Source organism: Phascolarctos cinereus, unplaced genomic scaffold (assembly GCF_003287225.1).
Source record: "Phascolarctos cinereus isolate Bilbo 61053 unplaced genomic scaffold, phaCin_HiC Scaffold_2;HRSCAF=192, whole genome shotgun sequence".
NCBI lineage: Eukaryota > Metazoa > Chordata > Mammalia > Diprotodontia > Phascolarctidae > Phascolarctos > Phascolarctos cinereus.
In genome coordinates this window covers 150,857,243-150,881,123 of record NW_027555625.1, presented here as the reverse complement: position 1 = coordinate 150,881,123, position 23,881 = coordinate 150,857,243, and the positions used below count along the sequence as shown (strand labels likewise).

The 23,881-nt window shown below is 40.4% G+C and overlaps 1 protein-coding gene across 1 annotated transcript in view; it reads left to right on the top strand.

The window, feature by feature from the left end:
* Positions 1-1,132: 1,132 nt before the first annotated feature.
* Positions 1,133-23,881, top strand: part of PYGB (glycogen phosphorylase B) — an 85,933-nt gene continuing 63,184 nt past the window's right edge. The window contains exon 1 of the mRNA XM_020987329.2: positions 1,133-1,493. Within this exon, the coding sequence (XP_020842988.1) occupies positions 1,251-1,493 (243 nt within the window). The 5' untranslated portion in view covers positions 1,133-1,250. The remainder of the gene's footprint in view (positions 1,494-23,881) is intronic.

Below are 23,881 nucleotides of genomic sequence, written 5' to 3'. Positions count from 1 at the left end.
CCTGATCTTTCCTTTAACTTTCTCTAGAGTATCTAATGAAAATAGATCTGGATCTGACATTGTAACATTTGTTGCCAAGTTCTTTCAGTCCTGTCTGACTCTTCATACCCCATTTGGGGTTTTCTTCTCAAAGATATTGGAGGGATGTGCCATTTCCTTCTCCGGCTCATTTTACAGATGAGGAAACTGAGGCAAACAGGGTTAAGGAACTTGCCCAGGGTCACACAGCTAGTAAGTTACTGGGCCCAAATTTGAACTCAGGTCTTCCTGACTCCAGGAACCACCTAGGTGCCCTTCAGAAGACATTAGAAGGCCAGGGGTTCAAATTCTTCTTTTGCCATTTACTACCTATGTGACCCTGGGCAAGGGTTTCCCAGAGTTTCTTGTTTCCCAGGGTTTTGGAGAGGCTCAAATGAGATAATACTGGTAAAGTACTTTGCAAACTTTGAAACAGTGTGCCTCTGTTTCCTGTTCTGTTGTCAGGATAAAATGAAATATTTGTAAAGCATATTGCAAACTTTAAAAAGAACTATGTAAATGCTAGCTAGAGAAGCTAGAAGGCGCAGTGGATAGAGTGCCAGACCTGAAGTCAGGAAGACTTAACTTAGTGAGTTCAAATTTGGCCTCAGACACTTAGCTGTGTGACCGTGGGCAAGTCACTTAACCCTGTTTGCTTCAGTTTCCTCATCTGTAAAATGAGTTGGAGAAGCAAATGGCAAACCTCTACAGTATCTCTGCCAAGAAAACCCCAAATGGGGTCACGGAGATTTGGACACGACAGAAAAAGGCCTTAACAACAAAAATGCTAGCTATATTCGCTGCAGTTAATAGTTTTAGAGAGCTGGCCGGGGCACTCCAGCTCTCTATCCACACGACCAACTGACTTCTCCCTGTCATAAACAGCTTCAAAAACAAACAAAACCCAAAGCAGATTGGGGGGCGGGGGTAAGGGTGGGGGGTGGGGAGGTGGAGGCGGGAGGGAGGAGCAGCTCCCTCCTCCCCCCGGGTTCCTGCTACTGGGTCCCCTCCTCCTCCCCTCCTCCACCTCCCTCGCCCCACCCCTCCCCGCTGTCGCCCCGCCCCCAGCTCCACCCCCTCTCCACCTCCCTGGCGCGCTGCGCAGGCGCGCTGCCGTCTCCCGGAGGTTGCCCTCAGATCCCTGGCTGCGGTGGCCGCTGCAGCATCTTCTTCCTCGTCTCTCCGTGTCTGCTGTCCCTTCTGCCCGCCGGGCGGGGCCCGCAACCACCGCGATGGCCGTGCCCCTGACCGACAGCGAAAAGCGGAAGCAGATCAGCGTGCGGGGCATCGCCGGGCTGGGCGACGTGGCGGAGGTGAGGAAGAGCTTCAACCGGCACCTCCACTTCACCCTGGTCAAGGACCGCAATGTGGCCACTCCCCGAGACTATTTCTTCGCGCTGGCTCACACGGTGCGCGACCACCTGGTGGGCCGCTGGATCCGCACGCAGCAGTACTACTACGAGAAGGACCCCAAGGTGAGTCCACGGGCGGCTGGGCGGCGGCCCCCTCCCCGCATCTCCTCCCCACTGCCGTCCTGCGCCCTTTCCTCCGTCCTCCACCGCCCCGCTGTGCTGCAGCCTCTCCGTCCTGTAGCCCAAGCCTGCATCTCCTCCTTACCGTGTCCTGCGCCCCTCCTTCCGTCTTGTACTGCCCCCCCCCGTGCTGCACCCCTGCCGCATAACCTCCCCGCCCCGTCCTCCGCCCCTCCCCCGGTCCTGCGCCCTTCCCTCCTTTTTATACTGCTCCCCCACCCCGTGCTGCATCGCTCCCCGGGTCTGTACCCTACACTCCAGTCTGCATAACCTTTTCACTCTGTCCTGCACATCTTTTTTCCTCATTCTGCACCCCTCCCCCGTCCTGCACCCCTCTCCCACTCGGCATGCACTTCAAGCCTTTTCTTGCACACCTTCTCTCCTTCACTTCTCTGATCCAGCACCCCTCCTCCGCTAGCCGCAAAACTGCCTCCACCCTCCTGGATTCTCCGCTTCTCTGGCCAACCTCAGGGCTTTTCCATCCTGCAAACTCTGGATACCCAGCCCAGCTCAGCTGTAGCCTTCAGGGTTCGATACCCACTCCCCCCTTTCCTTCCTCCCGCTATCTCTCCTGCCGAACCTCCCCACTGCTTCCTCTAGACAACCCAGTAGCTCCCTCTGAGGCACAACTAGAATGACCTAGGGAAATAGATGTAGAGCTGGAAGGGGCCTAAGTAACAAAGAACCCTGTATTTGGAGGCACAAGGCCTAGGTTCAAAGCCCTGCTCTGCCAATTACTACCGTGTGACCTTGGGCAAGTCTCCCTGCGCCTCAGTTGGTACATCTGTGTGTAACGAAAGGGTTGAACTTCCTTCTTTAAATTGTATGATTTCATAATTCACCCTTCCTTAACAGAGGACATTGCTCCCAGGAAGTTTCTTTTAAAATGTCAACCTTCACATGCATTTCAGAATATCTGGGGTTTGTAGGGATGGACTGTACAGCTAAGTTTGATAGGATTCTTTATTCTTGTCCTAATATCTTCTTAGTTATCTGGTATCCAGTTTTAGCAAAAGTCTTGATGAAATCTCTGCAAAAGACTTATGAATGTGCTTCAGGGCAGGATTAATCTTCTGGGTTTTTTTGTTTGTTTTTTTTTTGCTGTAATGTTTGTGAGGGTGTATACAGGAAGCCAAGCCTGGGCAGTCTAATGCGCTGAAAGGTGGTGGTGAATAGTAGTCTGCAGGACATTGTAGGTCTTATTGACCTGGTTTAGTAAACTATACTGCTGTAGCAATTGTGTGTAAAATCATGAAATCGAGGAGTAAGAAGAGATGTGGAAGGAGAAGAAAAATGCATTTTCTTTCTTCAGCATGATTCCTTGAGAAATTTGGTTTTTAGTTTTGACAGTTGAAATATTTTAAAAATAAACTAAGAATGAATGAAAACTAATCAGGAAAGAGATTAACTTTGGGATTAAAGACAATTTGCAGGAATTTGGAACTGCTGAATATGACAGGATAATGTACAACAGTCAGTCCTTGGACCAACCCACCCTTTTTTTCTGAACATACGTTTATTTGATAATATTTTTCACATTCCTTCCCCTGCACAATTGTTTCTTGGAAACATGCTTCAGCCTGCTTATATCCATCACATTTCCCTTCATTTCATTTTGGGTTCAACTATGACTTTAATTATTCAGAGATTAGTAATTTCATACTTTGTAGTAAGTTACATAACAACACTGTAAGGATTGTTCCAGAGAAAATTTTGCTTGAATAAAGTAATGTATATAAAACTCTTTGTAAACTTGAAAGCTATGCAGATATAAGCTTTTTCATTATTTTTATTATTGTAGCAGAGGAAGTCTATTAAATCCAACCCACACAATGACTCAATCTAATAGTGTATTTCAGCACTCCATATCCATAGGTGTCCACCATGAGAAGGGCGGTATGTTTTATTGCCTCTTATCCAGGACCAAACTTAGTTATTACAGTTGCTCAGAGTTTGGCTTCCTATCCATGTAACTTTTTGTTTAGATTGATATTGTTTTTTTCTGCTTATTTTCCTCAGAATTAATTTATATAAGGTATCCCCTATCTCTCCGAATTCATCGTATTTATTGTTTCTTATGACACAGTACAGTAATATTCCATTACATTCATATTGCACAGTTTTTTCAGATGATCCTGAATTGATGGATACTCATTTTGTTTCTCCTTTTTTCTATCACAAAAAGTACTGCTACATATATTTTGTTTATACCATATCTTTCTTTCTCTCTGTTTAATCTTCTTAGGGTGTATACTGATAATGGGATTGATGGATCAAACAATATGAGTTTTCTTACCAAATTCCAAATTAGTTGGGCCAATTTCTAGTTCTACTAATTATATATATATATCTAGTTCCACCGATTTTTTAATATATGTATATATGTACATATATATATACATACATATACATATATATGTGTCCATCTTTCCATAGCCTCTTCACCATTTACTATTTCTGTCTATTACTTTATTGTTAATATTGTCTAAGGAAGATTTTTCTGGTGTACCTGCTGTTCAGCAGGTCAGATGATCTGGCAAAAATGTGTAGGATTACACTTGGCAGAATACTCTCAGATTTATGAAGTGCTCTAAGATTTGCAAAGCACTTTCCTCACAAGAACCCTGTCACGTAGGTAGTGCAAATACTATGAAAGGTCTTCACACCCTATCACCTTTCTATCTTTCCAGGTTTTTACTTATTAATCCCCTCTATGAGCTTTACAATCCAACCATGCTGGCCTGTTTGCTGTGTCTCACACTTAACACTAAATCTGTCTCTGAGTCTTTGCATTGCCTATGCCCCATGCCTGTAATGCTTTTCCTCCTCTCCTTCACCTTTTGGAATCTCTGTTTTCAAGATTCAGCTGAAGTACCCCCTTTTCTAGAATGCCTTTCCAGCCCTCCCTCCCCTCAGTCATTAGTGTTTTTCCCTCTAAGGTTACTATTTCTACCTACTCTGCATATATTTTGCATATACTGATTTCGGTCTTTCTTGTTAGACTGTAAGCTTCTTGAGGGCAGACTGTTTTTGCTTTTCCTTTGTATACCTAGTGCTTAACACAGTGTAAGTACTTGTAACTCAACACTTAAATGCTTGTTGATTGGTTGATCTCCATTTTATAAAGATAAAGAAACAGTGAGTGTGACTTGTCCACAAATGCATAGAATTTGGACCCAAGTCTCCTTAGTTCAAGTCCATTTATCTGCTATGGCAATACGCCTCTCAACTGGAAATAAGTAAGGCTAGGAAAAGACGCTAGCTGTGATTAAAAAAAAAAATAGTCATAATCAGAGGGCCAAGTGGTGTAGGGGACAGACCCTGGACTGAGAGGCAAGAAATGTGGCAGACCCAGCTTTGTCCCTAGCTAACTGGGTGCCAACCTTCAGCAGATCTTTTGACTTCTTTGTGTACCACCCAATTTCTTTATCCATAAAAAGATTCCATCTCTGAAACCTTTTCCAGTTTGAAAATTCTGTGTGTCAGTGTTTGGAAACATTTTCTAAAGAGGTTAGAACAGCAGTGGGGAACCTGTGGCCTCAAAGTCACATGTGGCCCTCTAGGTCCTCAAGTGCAGGCCCATTGACTGCATTCAAACTTCATGGAACAAATCCCCTTAATAAAAGGATTTGTTCAGTAAAACTTGGAATCAGTCAAAACACTGCACCCAAGGACCTAGAAGGCCACATGTGGCCTCAGGCTGCAGGTTTCCCACCCCTGGGTTAGAACAAGAACTGAGATTTTAAATAATTTGCTTTAATATAGATAGATAGATAGATAGATAGATAGATAGATAGATAGATAGATAGATAGATAGAGGGCACAGGGTGAGTTGAAGATGAAGGGGTCATATCTGGAGAATAAAATTAAGGGATAAGAGGATTATACTAGGAGAAGAAGAAAGGGAGAGGTAGAATGGGGTAAATTATCTCACAAAAAAACAGAAAAGAAAAGGCTCTTACAGTGGAGGGGAAACAAGGGAAGGTTAGAGGGAATGAGTGAATCTTATTCTCATAGGATTTGGCTTAAGGAGGGAATAACATACACATTCAATTGGGTATGGAAATCTGTCTTACCCTACAGGAAAATAGGGGGAGAAAAGGATAAGAGATCACGGGGATGATAGAGAGGAGGGCAGATTGGGAAAAGGGGGTAAACAGAAGCAAATACTTCTGAGGAGGGGACAGGGTCAAAAGAAAGAATAGAATAAATGGAGGGGGCATGATAAGATTAAGGGAAATAGAGTTAGTTTTTCACAACATGTCTACTGTGGAAGTGGTTTGCATAACTGCACATGTATAACCTATATTGAGTTGCTTGCCTTTTCAATGAGAGTGGGTGGGGAGAGAGGAAGGGAGAAAACTTGGAACCCAAAGTTAAATACATGTTTTAAAAAGGTGTTTTTACATGCAACTGGGAAATAAGAAATACAGGAAATGGGGTACAGGAGTCTATCCTACCCTATAGGAAAATAGAAGGGGAAGGGGATGAGAGAAGGGGGGGGAAGATAGAAGAGAGGGCAGACTAGGAAGGGGTATTCAGAATGCATGCCATCTTGGGGTGGGAGGAGGGGCAAGATGGGGTGAAAATTTGGAACTCAAAATCTTGTGGAAGTAAATGTTGAAAACTAAAAATAAATTTGTATTAAAAAAATAAAATAATTTGCTTTAAAGAAGTAATTGGGCTTCTTGCAAAATATTTCAGCAGCATTTTAGTGACTTCTAGAAAACAATCTTTCTTACTGAATATTGGTTAAAATTATGATCTTCAATGAGTACCTAGGAATATTTTGAAGGAGAGGGGAATACATTTCACTTTTATCTTAATTAAACCACACATCCCACTTAATAAGTAGTGTTACTTCTGTCTGCAGTGACCTTTTTTGAAGATTGTTAGAATGGAACAAAAGATATATACATTATATTTTTTTTACTATATTTATTATTTAACTTTCCAAGTTCTTTCTGATAATTTATTAGCTATTTATAATAGATCATTTTACAAATGGGACAAAAACATAACTAATTTTTTCCACGATTGTATCTGATTTTTTTTTTCTGGTATGAAGAATAACTTTAAACCATTTGTTATGCCTCTACATTATAATGCAGTTTCTAAACAAAGTTGTTTTTTTTTTTAAAGAAAATGAATAGGGGTGTAGAGATATTTTTCTTTTTCATCACAAAGTGAATTGCCTAGAGAATATTTGGTAAAACAAGTGTAGAAATCTGGAAATTTGTTCAAGCAGCAAAAATGTGGGAATCATTTTGTTCTATTGGATTCTTATGGAATCATCTTCTGTAATAAAAACTAATACTTCATTTTATTTTAGAGACTTTCCTCAGTGTTGAAATGTTTAATATAAAAGTTGAAAGACTGATGAAAACATGTAGTACCACATTAGTTATAAATACACTGTGACATATAACAAACCAACAATTCCAGGTTAGTTAGGAACAGGCATACCTGTTAATGATAAGTATATTTCCATAAGGGCAGCTAGGTGGTGCAGTGGATAAAGTGCTGGGCCTGAAATCAGGAAGACTCATCTTCCTGAGTTCAAATCTGGCAGTATCACCCTGTGCAAGTCCCTTAACCGTGTTTGCCTTAGTTCTGCATCTGTATCCGTAAAATGAACTGGAAAAGGAAATGGCAAGTCATCCAATATCTGCCAAGACAGCTCCAAATGGAGTCACAAAAAAAGTTAGATAAGACTGAACAGCAACTATATTTCCATAGTCATGTCTCTTTGGATTTAGATATTTTTTAAGGACATAGTATAGAAAGTGACAATTCTCATTAGAAACAGAGACCAGAGGATAGATATTTAGTATCAGAGTAAAAACAGATTTGATTTCTCTGGGTAAAATCTTGAACAATCTATTTCAGTTTCAAAATTCTGTAGTCTTTCTACATTCTTTAGAACTGAGATTTAGAAAAACAAAACGTGTTCTTAATAGACTAGACTAGCATTTTGGAGAAGGCAGGCACATTAAAACCTTGATGATATCTACCACAATTTGAAGCGAAGTATTTCCATGTATAAAGTAAGGGTGATAGTCTCTGGATTCTTAGTAGTTTTACTTTCTATGGCGGTGTCTCTTAAATGTTTTTTACTCATAACACAGTAGTATTTTCCATAAGGAAACACAGCACACTGAATTTAAGTTGGCAACACTATGGAAAGGAAGAATAATCACCTGTGCTTATTTTCTCTTCATTAAGAGCAACCATAATTGTTGATTTCTTTGTGAGCTCAAGGTCTGATATGTTTCAAGTTTAGTGTATAGTACATGTGTAATAGGCAAGTTTTATTTATTTTGGGAGTGCTCTACTTATACTATGTATGCTGAGTAAGTAAAAGTTATATTAAAATTATTCATACATTTTCTTTTACCTGCAATAATATATAAACTATTGTCTCCTAAATAGCAAACCTCCTGTCAGACCCTTTGAGAACTATTGTTCTAGGGCCAAGCAAGATAAATCTATTCATGCCTCCACGTGAAGGCTCTTTGGATCCTTTCAGACAGTTACTTCCCCTAAAGCCTTCTCTTTTCCAGACTAAACTGAGACTCCGATGCCACGGGCTCCAGTTTTTGGTTGCTCTTCTTTGCACTTGACCTCCTACATGTTGTCTAAAACTAATCCAGTTCTTCAGATGCACTTTAACCGCAGCAGAGTATAGCTGTACTATCACCTCCTTTTTTGGATATTCTGCCTCTCTTAATGTAGCCTTAGATCAAATTAGTTTCCTTTGCTGCCCTGTGACTTTTTGGTTCATATTGAGCTTGCAGTCTACTAAAACCTTGAGGTGTTTTCAGTGCACACTGTTGTCTAGGATCCCAGACTTTTCTCCCCAGCATAGGCTGATTAACCCAGGACTGGGTGCATAAGCATTTCATAAAGACTTGTCACGATCTACACTGTAAAATGATCTTCCTTCTATGTAGTGAAGCTTAAGTTTCTTCGGATATTCTCTTTGGAGGTGCCTGGAGGTGTAGAGAAGTTGGGAATGTCCCAGAACTAAAAAGTATGGGTGCATAGAAAACAGATTGGATCCTTCAACGTTTAACTGCTTTCTAGGTATTTTTTCCCTCTTTCAAAACTATTTGGAGAATAAATGAGTGTTATGAATGTTAAATTTGATTAAATAAAGGGAAAAGATCCTGTTTGAAATATGTTGGGGATAGAGAAGAGGTTCCAAAGACTCAATCTAGTTGTGCTTCCAAGCAGGTGAAATGAAAGGTGGAATCATGCTTGTTTATGTGAATAAGTGACCTGTTCCTTTATAAGTATAGCTGTGGCATATTCCTTATTGGAATTCTTCTAGGTGAATATTATTGTTTTTCATGAACATTGTTGGAGTGCTTAAATACTGAGTTAGCAGTTTCATTCAGTAAATGTTTATTAATCATTATGCATTTATTAATTGTAAATTTATTCATTTAGCATATTACATTGTGCTAGGGATATAAAGATTTATTTTTTTTTTTAGGAAATGGGGGTAAGTGACTTGGCCAAGGTCACATAGCTAGTAAGTGTCAAGTGTTTGGTCTAAGGTCATATTTGAACTCAGGTCCTCCTGACTTCAGGGCTGGTGCTCTAGCCACTGGGCCTCTTAGCTGCTCCTAAAGATTTTTTTTTAAAAGAGCCTTTGTTCTCAGGGAGCTTAATCTTACATTCAGTTAGTAGACTGTTTAACCAGAGACATGCATAAGAGGTCTTTTAAGTTCTCAATAAAAGGGCCTGGCATAAGGTCAGTCAGTCAGTAAGCAAGTTGTTAAGCACTCCCTGTGTGTCAGTACATCAGGTACTATGCTAAGAACTTGGGACACATGGACAAAAATGAAACAGTCACTGCCTTCACATTCTGTCCAGGAAGGGAACATAAACAAATAGAAGTAGATACAAAATAAATACAAGGAAATTTGGATGGAGGTACTAGCTACTGGGGAAAGAGGGATGTGGCATGGTGCAGGAAGGACCTTATGGAGAAGGGTTTGAAGTGCTTTATGGAGGAGGTGGCATTTGAGTTGAGTATTGAAGGAAATTTAGGATTCTAAGAGGTAAAAATGAGGAGAGTGTATATTCCAGCCATTGGGGCCATCCTGTGTGAAGGCCCAGAGATTTGGGGGCACAGGCTGGGGAGAGAAGTTAAAAGAGGATTATTGCTATATAGAGGCTTATTAGATCAATTAGAAAATTAAAGTAATGCTTAGAAGTGATGTTTAGAAATTACATTGGGATTATAGATTATAACTGATGATTGTTTGTCAAATTATAAAGTTAGACAGTGTCAGAAATATTTCAGATGCTGTCTAGTCCAACCTGTACTTGAACAAGAATCCCTTTGTATGAGGGGATCATATGGAATGTCTCATATCTCATGTCCCCTGAAATATTTACCAGGTGACTTTTGCTTAAAGATTTATAGTGAGGGGAGCTCCTACCCCCGGGGCAAACCATTCCATTTTTTTTTATAGCTCTTAAATGTTAACAGGACATTTTTGTGTTGTTCACTATCCCTCCCACTTAGCTTGATGCCATCTCCAAATATGATAGCCTTCTATGTTTTCAGGTGATTATTAAATAAACAAACACAAAAACATTAAAACCTTGAAGGACCCAGCACAGATCTCTAAGACTCTCCTCTAGAAACGTCCTCATAAACCCCTAACCATTAATGACTTTACTTTAAGTTTGGTTATTCAATCAGTTATAGATCTGTTTACCTGTGCTGCTGTCTAGCACTTAACCCATTTATCTTTTCTACAATAATAGCATGAACAATTTATAAATGTTTTACTGAAATTCGGGTAAATTATATTGGGTTTTTTGATCTATCGGTCTAATAACCCTGTCCTAAAAGAAAATAAAGTTAGTTTGACCTGGTTTCTGCTTTTTGAAAAGCTATCCCTTATAACGAAAATAAAGAGGAGAAAAATAGCAGAACTAACCAACATATCAACTGACTCTAATAGTATAAGCGATGTCCCATAGCCATTATCCTCCGGTGGAAGGAAGAAGATAACATTTTTTCATCTCCTCTTCAAGTCAAGTTGGGATTTGACCTCTTGCTAATGAAGTCATGCATGGTCTTTGTGATATCGCAGTGCTCATTTTCTAGAGAATCTCGTTCTAGATGTTTAGTAACAATGCCTAGCACGGTGCCTTGCACGTAGTCAGTGCTTAATACGTGTTTGTTGAATTTAATTGAATAATATGAGCTAGAATTTTGCTGAATATGAAGTCAGGCTTCCTGGCCTTTTGTCTGTGGACTATTCTCTGCCCTTTATCGAAAACTGGAACGTGGGTTTTTTCTGTTGTGTAATGGCTGTCCAGTTGTGATCTTTGCAAGGTCATTGGCAGTGACTCTGCCATTGCATCTGTTTGTTCTTTCAGTACTCTGGGATATAGTTCATCTGGGCCTGGTGACTTGAACTTATCAGGGGATGCCTTTCTTTGCTTCTCTGGGATGTCAGTGTTCTGTTAGGTCGATTTGTTATTCCATATAGTCCAGACTACTGTCTTTCTTCCCTGTACACAATTATTCTTCTGTCCCCTCACTTTTTCTTGTTTACGGTTTTCTGGCTAATCTCAGCTTTTTCTGAACCCTGGTGCTCCTGATGCCATTCTGCATAGGGCCATGACAGTTTTTGTGTTTGTCTTCGTTTCTGTCTTTCTGTGCTTATGTTTTTATTATGTAAGTTGGCTGATGAGTTCCTTGTATATCATAGCTGGCTCTTTAAACAGTTCTCCCTTTTGCTCCTTCCTTGTCAGAATTCCCTCTTGTGCTTAAAGAAGTTTACTATCCCTGTGATTTGATCTTTCCTGTAGTCTGTTGGATTACCCTTAAAGATTTTCTGAACTCTTTGACATCTGCCCTCCCCAAAGCTGCTTCTTTCTTTTCCTTTAACGTGTTTTGTGTTTTCAGTGAAACAAAACATCTGATTTTAAACTCTTCAGGAGAGGGAGAAGAGTGTCTTAATTCCCATAAACCCCATTCATCTCAGTCATGGAAAGACAAATGGATTGGCTGTTGCTTTTTTAAACTCCAGTGCCATTGGTAGATTTCAGAAATGCTTAAGTTGTTTTCAAAAAGTTTATTTGTCATTCTTCTGTTAGTAAAGTTTTTATGTTGCTCTCACTTAGCTTTTCACCTTTTTTGTGTGTTATTGAACATTGGAAAAACATTGTTTACGCACATTTGTATTACTCCGCATTAGCGTGGAAATTTTACCCAGTTATACTCAGTTCAGTAAACATTTATTAAACAACTCTGTGTGGAGTATTACGTGGCATTGGGGATACAAAAATGGAGAAGTCTGTGCCTTCTAGGAACTTGCAGTCTAATCTGTTAAAGGTATGAAAATATTTAGTTCCATTTTGGGGAGAAAAAAAAAAGGTTGTCTGTGAACCACTGAAAATTCGTTGTGGAGCCAGAAGTGTGTCGTCATTTTTATATGTATGAGGAAACTAAGATTCAGAGGGATTAAATGAATCCTGGTCTTTTGACTTCCCATTCCCTTTCCATGCCAAGCAAATGAGATCATTAGTGAGAGATGGGAGGACCAGTAAATGTGTGCTTTCCAGGGAGTAGCAATTAAGAGGATGAGGGCAGCTGGTAAAGAGGGTATATCAGATGACCATATTTTTAATTCTAGTGGTCTATTTTGCTAATTTGAGTACTTGGGGGTAATCATGAGCATGTAGATAGTCATAATATCATAGGATTTCACTACAGACAAGGGATTGTTATTTCATTATAAGATTAGTCATCTTAGTAGTAAAGCTAGAAGTCTTCTGCCTCTTATGGCTGTGCTATTTCTGCTGTCACGCTACTTCTCTGTTAGTCTATCTGGCTTGTGCATCATTGCATATATTGTCATGGAGATTTGATGTATTTGATTTGTAGGTAATCATCACATGATGAGGTATTTTGCTACATTAAAGTCAAATAGTTATCCCTAGGAGAGCATCTGTTACTTGTGTTTAGGATTCACTGTAGAAACTATTTTTTCTGTTTTCTTCAACTTCAGAAAAACATATTTTTCCTATTTTCCTCTACCTTTAGTTGAGTTTTAAAATTACATTCATTATTTAAAAGATAATGTAGGTCCTATATTTGCGCTGAGATTCTGGAAAGTAGATCTGATTTTTTTAAAGGCAAAGTTCTAATAATTGGATTTAATTTTAAGTATTTGTTTTTCATAAAGCTATATTTTTCAAGCTTGAATTGGGTTTCTCCTTTGAGGCTAACTGACATGGCACTAGAGCCATAAATGCTTTGGTTTTGTTCAGAAGTCCAGTAAATGCACTTATCACATATATTGCTAAATTTCTTTAAACAGAAGCAACTATTTGCTTCTAAATTACAGCAATTTTTATTTTCAATATAATCTGAATTTCTGAGGGAGGATATACATAGGACCATGGATCTAGAGCTGAAAGATAGTATAAAGGCTATCTAATCTGCTCATTTTATAGGTGAGGAAACTAAGACCCAAGGAAGTTAAGTGACTAGCTTTTAGGTCACACATGTAGGACTCATCAGAGAGAGGATTTAAACCCAAGTCCTGTGACCCCAAAGACAGTGCTTTTTCACCATACCATGCCATGTTCCTCCAGTTGGTCCTGTTTGGTGATGACATTGTGCAGATTACATCAAACCCCAGAACACTACTGAACTTTTCTGGATAATATCCATAACTCTTTGAAAGTGTGTGGTCTAACTATCTACACAGGAAAAACCAAGTGGATGAAACATGCCTATTGTCCACACTGTGATATATAGTTGAATGGATAATCTATAGGACATATGTGCCTCTGTATGTGTGTGTGTGTGTGTGTATGTATGTATCTGTGTGTGTATCTTGTATTAACATTTGCAAATGCACTATGTGTTGGGTCCAGAATTGAACTAGAGGAGAGGAGAACAAGCTGAATTATTTTGGGGAAAATGTAAAACTTTTATTAACCCCTAAGCTTCTTCTTGAAACAATGGCCCATCTTTATAATACTTATAATCACCTGGTTGGGTTACGTTTGGCTGAGAGTAATGGAGTATTATAGCCTCAGTAGAATTGAAATTGAGTATAAAATCACCAGAGGACAGTGGAGAGGCCTGTGTTGGATGTAAGCCCTCTACAACAGATTACAAATAAGGAATTATATCAGTGAAGTAGAATGAAGAATGTCATCAAAGAAATGTGTGAATGAAACAGAAGATGAGGTCATCAGGTGAGAGCGAGAGAGAGAACTATTAAATGTATTTCTTTGGTAGCCTCAAAATTTCAGTCTAAAATGAGGAAGGATCTCAGTACACTGGATGGACTCCTGGTAATGACCTTATGGTTGGACATGGACAAAAGTCACATAGGATAGACAGAGATGGATTATGATCTGCATTGTCATGTTAGATCACAGATCCATTTGAGTACTCTGAGCTGTGCATTCTATAATAGAAATGTATGTGATAAGTATATCTGCTTGATTTCTGAATAAAACTATAACTTCTCATTTGCATAATAGTTTTTATGCCTTCCTGAGTTTATTGATTTAGGTTTTATTTCCACTGCAGTTGAATTGATTTATTACATGAGATTTCTATGGCACTTTCCTTTTGCAAGTCTGCTGTTTTACCTTTATCGCTGTAAGACAGTCTGACTCCAATAGTGTTTAGTCATGGATCCTGGAAACTAAGATGTTAAAATACCAAAGCCTTCTTGGAGGTGTGACTTGTGATAAGCTTTGTAGCATGGGAATCTGAGTACTTGTAATGATCATGGCTTTCAGCGCGAAGTGTTATACTCAATGAATGTTGAGGTAATATTGTCATCACGTTCACCTGTCCCGCTTATATCCAGGTGCCTCTGGGCTAACTCTGTCTATCACTGTTGAAGCTGTGCTCATTAGGTTTCTGTGCTTTCAGTGGGGGTGCTGTCAGAGTAAATCTGGACTTTTCCATTCTATTTGAAGTTTTGTAGAACTGTCATCAGTGACAAGTGCTATAAACTTGTGACAAGAGCTGAAAAGCAAAGGCGCACTTCCCAGATGCAGAATGGAAAGGGGCGGTAGGCATGTTTAGTTATTTTTTGCTCACTTGCAAGTTGCCCAAATTAGGGCCCTGTAACAGCTCTACTAACACTTCACCTTCAAGTGTAAAGGACAATAATCAGTACATGCTCCTGTTTTGTCAGAATATACCACTGGGGTTAAAGTGATTTGCCCTTTAAATCAGATGACTTTTCTAGTCTTGGACCTTTGCATTTTTCAACCTTACCTATAAAACAACAGCTTTCCTTCTTCAGACCCATCCCACCAAGCTTCTAGTAGATATTCAACTATGTGTTATCGTTAGGTATTTAGAGCTGCTTTATTTAGAACTGGAAGGGACCTTTGAAGTTATTTATCTAGTCCAAGCTTGCTATTTTGCACATGAGGAAACAGGCCCAGGGAAGGTAAGTTATTTGTCCAATGTCACACTGGCAGTTAAGTGGCAGAGATAGGGTTTGAACCCAGGACCTCCTGCTACAGAATCAGTGCTTTTCCCACTGTGTCACACTGCTTTCTCTACTTAGATGTTGACCAACTTGAAGCAGAGTGAAGATAGGACTTTTGTTCCCCATGTAAGAGGAAATAGCTTATTTGATTTGAGAGTTAGAACTGGTTTTTGTATCTCAATACAGTATGTAAGTGTTATAGTCTTTGTAGTGGAAACAGTTCTGGGTTGAATTTAGTATACTTGGGGGCAGCTAGATGGTGCAGTGGATACAGCAACAGCTCTGGATTCAGGAAGACCTGAGTTCAAATTTGGCCTCAATTTTTGACACTTAACTAGCTGTGTGACCCTGGGTAAGTCACTTCACCCCATTGCCTAGCCAAAAAAAAAAAGTTAGTATATTTGGTTTCCATTTCTGGTATTGTTTTCTTGGATATGTCATAATATGAAGAATTTTGGGGAGAAAGTGGAGGAAGTACTTTTTCCCCTCATTTCTTCCTTTCTTTTTTTTTTGCACGCAATCAAAATAATTTATTTTTTTAAATACAAATTTATTTATTTTTAGTTTTCAACATTCACTCCCACAAGTTTTTGAATTCCAAATTTTCACCCCATCTCCCCCCGTCCCCCCAACCCAAGATGGCATGCATTCTGAATATCCCTTCCCCTAGTCTGTCCTCTCTTCTGTCTCTCTCCCCTTCTCTTATCCTCTTCCCCTTCTATTTTCCTGTAGGGCAGGATAGACTTCTGTACCCCATTTCCTGTATTTCTTATTTCCCAGTAGCATGTGAAAAAAATTTTTTTAAACATATGTTTTAAAAACTTTAGGTTTCAAATTTTCTCTCTTCCTTCCTCCCCACCCACCCTCACTGAAAAGGCAAGCAACTCAATAAGGTTGTACATGTGCAGTTATGCAAAACATGTCCATAGTAGACATGTTGTTAAAAACTAACTCTATTTCCCTTAATCCTATCCTGCCCTCTCATTTATTCCATTCTTTCTTTTGACCCTGTCCTCCTCAGAAGTATTTACTTCTGATTACCCCTTTCCCAATCTGCCCTCCCTCTATCATCCCCTGCTCTCTTGTCCCCTTCTCCCCCTATTTTCTGTAGGGTAAGACAGATTTCCATACCCAATTGAATGTGTATGTTATTCCCTCCTTAAGCCAAATCCTATGAGAATAAGATTCACTCATTCCCTCTCACCTTCCCCCGATTCCCCTCCACTGTAAGAGACTTTTCTTTTCTGTTTTTTTTTTGTGAGATAATTTACCCCATTCTACCTCTCCCTTTCTTCTTCTCTGAGTATAATCCTCCTCATCCCTTAATTTTATTCTCCAGATATGACCCCTTAATCTTCAACTCACCCTGTGCCCTCTATCTATCTACATATACATACATATAATTTTTTTTCTCCAACTACCCTAATACTGACAAAGGTCTCATGAGTTATAAATATCATCTTTCCATGCAGGAATGTAAACAGTTCAATCTTAATAAGTCTCTTATGATTTCTCTTTCCTGTTTACCTCTTCATGTTCCACTTGAGTCCTGTATTTGAAAGTCAAATTTTCTATTCAGCTCTGGTCTTTTCATCAAGAATGCTTGAAAGTCCTCTATTTCACTGAATGACCATTTTTTCCCCTGAAGGATTATACTCAGTTTTGCTGGGTAGGTGATTCTTGGTTGTAATCCTATCTCCTTTGCCCTCTGGAATATTATATTCCATGCCCTGCGGTCCTTTAATGTAGAAGCTGCTAAATCTTGTGTTATCCTGATTGTGTTTCCACAGTACTTGAACTGTTTCTTCTGGCAGCTTGTAATATTTTCTCCTTGACCTGGGAACTCTGGAATTTGGCTATAATATTCCTAGGAGTTTTCCTTTGGGGATCTCTTTCAGGAGGAGATCTGTGGATTCTTTCAATTTCTATTTTGCCCTCTGGTTTTACTATATCAGGGCAGTTTTCCTTGATAATTTCTTGAAAGATGATGTCTAGGCTCTTTTTTGATCATGGCTTTCAGATAGTCCAATAATTTTTAAATTCTCTCTCCTGGATCTATTTTCCAGGTCAGTTGTTTTTCCAATGAGATATTTCACATTGTTTTCTAATTTTTCATTCTTTTGGATTTGTTTTACAGTGTCTTGATTTCTCATAAAGTCACTATCTTCCAATTGCTCTATTCTAATTTTTAAGGAAGTATTTTCTTCAGTAAGCTTTTGGACTTCCTTTTCCATTTGGCCAATTTTTCTTTTTAGGGCATTCTTCTCCTCATTGGCTTTTTGGACCTCTTTTGCCATTTGGGTTAGGCTATTTTTTAAGGTGTTATTTTCTTCAGTATTTTTTTGGGTCTCCTTTAGCAAGCTGTTGACTTGTTTTTCATGATTTTCTTGCATCACTCTCAGTTTTTCCTCTACTTCCCTTACTTGCTCAAAATCCCTTTTGAGCTCTTCCAAGGCCTGGGACTGATTCATATTTTTCTTGGAGGCTTTGGATGTAGGAGCTTTGACTTTGTTGTCTTCTTCTGGTTGTATATTTTGATCTTCCTTTTTCACCAAAGTAAGATTATAGTCTGACTTTTTTGTGCTGCTTGCTCATGATCCCAGCCAATTACTTGAGTTTTAAACTCTTTGTTAAGGTAAGAGTCTGCTTCCAATGTGGAGAATGTACTGTCCCAAGCTTCAGGGGTTTGTATAGCTGTTTTCAGAGATACTTGTAGGGACCTGTAAATTTTCAGTTCTTCCAAGGTGGTATGATAAGGGGGGGAGGTGTTTACTCGTTTCCTGGCCTGTGACCACAAGTATTCCTTTCTGTTTTGTAACTGTGAGGAGGGTTCCTCTCCACAGCCACGCCAAGCTCCACCAGCTAGCGCTCCTCTTTACCCCAGCACTGCCGCCCAGAACTGTGACCCAGATCCACACAGGGCAAAGCAAGAGATTCCTGCCTCAGCACTGGCAAAGAGATCCCTGCAGTCCCTCTCTGATCAGCCACTGGATTCCCCCTCAGTCTGTGGGCCGGAAGCTCGGGGAGCAGCTGCCCCCCCCAGGCCAGCTCTTGGGGAATGGAGCTGAAACCCGCCTTCCTTCTCAGACCACGACAGAAACAGACTTTTCCCACTGACCTTCTAAGTTGTCTTTGGCATTGTGGATTGAGGAGTCTGGAAACCTCCACAGCTGCCACGATTCAGTCCTCTGAGGCCTGCTCCAGGTTTGCTGTGGCCTGCGCGCCCACTCCACGCTGGGCTGCGCTCCGAGCCCAGCGCGATACACCTTTCTGATAGATCATCCCGATTGTCTTGGGCTGGAAATTTGTTTCACTCTGTCTTTTTGTGGGTTCTGCTGCTTCAGAATTTGTTTAGAGCCATTTTTTTTGAGTATTTGGAGGGGTGTGGGGGAGAGCTCAAGCAAGTCACTGCTTTCACACTGCCATCTTGGCTCCCTCATTTATTTCTTAAGGAATCAATCAACAAGTATTTATTAAACACCTGCTATCTACTAAGCACTGTGCTAGGCCTGGGGATGTAAGTATAAGGAATGAAACAGAGCCCTGCTTTCATTGAGCTTACTGTTTTAATGCAGGAAGCCAGAAGTACATATGAAAATATATGCAGCATAACTATAAAGTCAATAAAAACAAATAAATACAAAGTAGGTCAATCTAAAGTAGTTTGGGAGGGAGGGCACTAGCAGTTGGGGGATCAGGAAAGCCTTCATGAAGATGATAGTGCCTGAACCGCAACCTAGAGGAAGAGAGGGTCTCTATTAGACAGAAGTGTGGAAGGAATACGTTCCAGGAATGGGGGATGGCCAATGCAAAAGCTTGGAGATGGGAGGTAGAGTGAGAAACACAGTGAAGGCCAATTTGGCTGGATGGCAGAGTGCAGGAGGGGGAGGAATGTCTTTTGAGGTTGGAAAGACAGGTTGTGTAAGACTCTAAAAGCTCAACAAAGGAGTTATGTTTATTCTAGAGTAATAGGAAGCCAGTGAAGGTTTTTGAATAGAATGATATAGTCAAATTTGTACTTAAGGAAAATTCCTTTGGCAGCAACATTTAGGATGAACTGGAGTGATGAGACACTAGAGGCAGTGAACCCAATTAGGATTCTGTTGGAGTCATCTAGGTAAGGGGTAATAAATGACAGCCTTAACTTAGGTGGTAGCTTAGGGAGGGAGGGAGGGAGGAAGAGAGAGAGACAGAGACAGAGAGAGTGTGTCTGTCTGTGTGTGTCTGTGTCTGTGTTCCAGGCATGGAGGACAACCAGTGAAAATTCCCAGAGCCTGGAGATTGGAGTGTCTTATACAAACATCAGCAAGGAGGCCAGTGTCATTCGATTGTAGTCTGCGGAAAAGGGAGTAGTGTAAGAAGACTGGAAAGGTGGAAGGGGCCAAATTATGGAGGGCCTTAAAAGCCAAACAGAAATTTATATTTGATCTCAGAGGTAATAGGAAGCCACTGGAATTTACAGAATGAAGGGTGGGGACACGGTCAGACTTAGGCTTTGGGCAGATTAGTTTGACAGCTGAATGGCAGATTGGCTAGAGAGGGGATAGAATTTGAGGCAGTCTGTTGCAATAGTCCAGATGTGAAGTGATGAGTACCTCCATGGTGGTGGCAGTATCAAAGGAGAGATGACGGCATGAAAGAGATTTTACAGAGATAAAAATGACAAGGGAATGGAAACTTAATGTAAAGATAGTGAGGCCAGTTTTAGACGTGTTAAGTTTAAAATGTCTCTGGTCCATCCAGTTCAAGAGGCAATTGATGATATGAGACTGAAGCTTAGGGGAGAGACTGAAGGTGAGTATATATATAGCTCTGAGAGTCTTCTGCATAGAGATCATATTTTAACTATAGGAGATTACCACGAATGTGTAGTAGAAGAAGAAAAGACGGCTCAGCATAGAACTTTGGGAAACACAGTTCGGGAGCGTGATATGGATGATGAGCCAGAGGGAAAAAAGATACTGTGTCAATATACAGAGCATCTCTCATATATAAAAAGGAAAATAATTCATTACTTAGTCTCACTGGAATTGGTGTACTCCCTCCAAAAGTACAGATCAGAACCTTACCCATACCCTTCCATAGAGAATCCATCAAATGTGATGGGCATAGCACTTCATCCATCTGTGAATTTATTCATTCATTCATTTATCAATTCATTCATTCATTTGCTTACTCCACAAGCATTTAAGTGCCTGTTATGTGTCAGGCATGGTGCTAAGCACTGGGGATACAAAAAGAGGCAAAAGACAGTTCCTGCCTTCAAGAAGCTTGCACTCTAATGGAGGAGACAACATGTAAACAAATACATACAAAGCAAGCCATCTACAGAATAAAAAGGAAATAATTAGCAGAGAAAAGGCACTAGAATTAAGAGGAGGTTGGGGCAGACTTCTTGTAGAAGAGATTTTAGTTGGGTCTCAGAGGAATCCAGGGAGGTCAGTAGTCAGAGTGGAAAGGGAAGAGCATCCCAGGTATGGGGGACAGCCCGAGAAAATGCCCCAAGCTAAGAGATGAAGTGTCTTGTTTGTGGAACAGCCAGGAGGATAGTATCACTGGTTCGAAGTAACACTGTCACTATATGTGGTAGGGAATAAGGTGTGGGAAGACTGGAATGGTAAAAAGGGGCTAGGTTATGAAGGACTTTGAATGCTACATAGAGCATTTTATATTTGATCCTAGGAGCCATAGGGAAACACTAGAATTTATTGATTAAGAGGGTAATATAATTGGACTTGCACTCTAGGAAAATCACTTTGGTAGCTGAATGGAGGATGGATTCTAGTGAGAAGAGATTTGTGGCAGGCAAACCCACTGGCAGACCATTGCAGTAGTCCAGGAACGAGGTGATTAGAGCCTGCACCAGGTAGTGGCAAGTGCCAGAAGAAAGAAGGGAGCGTATTTGAGAGATGTTGTAAAGGTAAAATTGATAAGCCTTGGCAACAGCTTGGATGTGGGGGGTGAGAGATAGTGAGTAGTCCAGGATGACTCCTAGGTTGTGAGCCTTAGGAACTGGGAGAATGATGTTGTTCTCTATGGTTATAGGGAAGGTAGGGACTGGGTAGAGTTTAAAAGGAAAAATAATGAGTTCAGTTAGTTTAATATGTCTGCTGGCCATCCATTTCAAGATCTCTGCAAGGTGATTGGAGATCGGAGATCAGTACAGAGATAGGGGCAGAATATGTATGTAGATTTGAGAATCATCAGCATAGAGATAGTAATTCAATCCATGGGAGCTGATGAGATCATTTCATGAATTACAGTTATGTCAAAGTGCATTGATAATGTGTCCCAGGGTTTCTTTATTTTTAATTTGAAAGTGAGTCTTTTGAAAGTGATTAATGAGCATATCACATAATAATCTCACATCTCACAGCTGCACATAATACTGTAGTTGCTTATCCAAAACAGCCCATTATAATATTGGTCTTGTGAAAAGGCCAAGGAGACAAGATGGAAAAGCATTCCATTAAAGGACATTTCCATTTCAGCCCAGTGAACAGCTAAAAAAGGTTTGGCATGCTGTCACAAGACAAGAGGGCTGTGTTCACCCTGGAGCTCTGTTTTACCTAGCCTACGTGGGGTCTAGTAAAATTTCAGCCACACTGGAAATAGGCAGCAGCCAGAAGAACAAACAGCACAAATGTGAGAGTACTTACTTGGGCAACCAGATTTTTAAAATTTGTGACTAGCTAACTCTGGTAGCTAATACCTTGCAAAAGTAAACTATCTTAATAATACATCCCATCCACAGGAATCTGTCTTAAAGTTGAATGCTATGGATCACCGGGAGACTTCTACTCCTTGCCCACACCCTCTCATCTTTCTCACGAAGTTGTAACTTCACTCAGAAGTTTATGCTTAGCCAAGTGTTTGTAGTTTCTTGGCAATCCTTATACTCTACACTTATGAATTCCCTGACTCATTTTCCAAACCTTTTCTTTTCATCTCAAACCTCTAACTATATTTCTTTCCTTTCCCTTCCCTACCTTCCCTAGAAATTGAACTAGTACCCTACTTCATTGAATCAATATGGGGTATTATACACACACCACACACACACACACACACACACACACACACACACACACACATATATTTGGGGGCCAGGCCCCCCCATGGACTGAGGTATTTTGAGGCATGTAGGAAGACAGTAAGGAAGCTTATGTATATATATACATATATACACATACATACATAACACACACACACACGAGCTTCCTTGCTCTCTTCCTATGTGCCTCAAAATACCTCAGTCCATCACTCATTGTTTCCTCTTCTGAATCGGATAAAAAAAAAAACCTCTTTGATTGCACTCTTCAGGACATTGGTCCAACATTTATACTATCTCTCATAAACAGACAGTTCTTGCTTTACATAAATTCACATTATGCAGATTTGACTTTATGTAAAAAATTCTGAAAGGAAATATGCATTCTGAAAAAACACCTATGTTAACTTTACAATATTGCTGCCTCTCCCTGTCAAAAAAAAAACAAACCTGAAAAAGAAAGCAGTAGAATAGACATGCAGAGAGACAGCCACAGGAGTATTGTGGGGTAGGGGTGTCTTGACGGCTTGAGACCTCTGCTGCAGAGAGAAGAGAATTTTGCCCTGTTCCACCCATCCACCCGCCATTTGCCTGTAGGTCTGTCTTCTGCTTTCAGCTACTGGGTTCTCTCCTGTCTGTGTCCATGTCTAGCTCCCATGTGTCTGCCTCTTGGGTGTTCTTCCTCTTAGTTCTAGCCAGGCCCCCACATGACTGGTCCTAAGCCCTGAGTATTCCCTCCCTCCTGCTGTTCTAGTTTCTTTGTCCCCAGCCCCTACATGTCCTTGAATTGTGTGCTGGCCCCGTTCCTTCCTCTCTTCTCTTTTTTCTTCCCCACAGGCAAAATCTCATTGCATAAAGTCACTTTCTGCTAAACTGTCCATTTATGTAAAGCGAGAACTGTCTGTATCTTCTTCAGTCCTCCTTCATCTTTAGGCCCTAGTTGTCTGCCAGTTTCCCTTCACCTTTCTTACTTCATCAGCTATGGTCCTGTCATACATCTTTGTTCTCCCTTTTCCCACCAGATTTCTTGAAAAAGTATTCTGTACCTATTGCCTCTACTTGTTATCACCTATTCTCTTTAGCCCTTTGAAATCTAGCTTCTATCTTCACTGCTTTACTGAACTTCCTTTCTTAAGGGTCACTGATGACTTTCTGAATGCTAAGTACAATGGTCATTTCTCAATTTTCATCTTTCTTGACTTAACTGCAGCAGCATGTCTCTGCCTCTCCAATCTATCCTATATAATTTCAGGGGTATCACTCCTCAAAAGCCTTCAGTGATTCCCATAGCGAATTGAAAAATCTTAATTGACATTCTGACTCCAGCCTCCCTTTCTAGCCTTATCTCATACTACTCTTTTTTTATGTGCCCTAGAGATGAAAATAAAAAGATGAAGGTCGCTAGGGTTTGTGGTTAGTTTTCCATAAAAGCTTTTTGGAAAGAGAGGGACAAGAATCACCCTAGTTGAGAAGGCATGGAATGGGTTGAGAGACAGTGTGTTGTAGTAAGGGCATTGGATTTGATATCAGGAGGATCTAGTTTCAGATTCTGCCTCAGAAACTTTTTAGCTGTAGATCTAGGTCAGATCACTTAACCTGTCATGGCCTCTGTTTCATCTGCAAAATGGGGGTTAAGGGCTTAGATTCATTAGCCCCAAAGGTCCCTTCCAACTCTAAATCTTTGATCCTGTGCTCCAACCAAATTCTTTTCCTTCTGGCTCTGTCTCTTTCTAATCCCTCTGCCTCCATTTCTTCCATTTTGAAATTCTACCCAT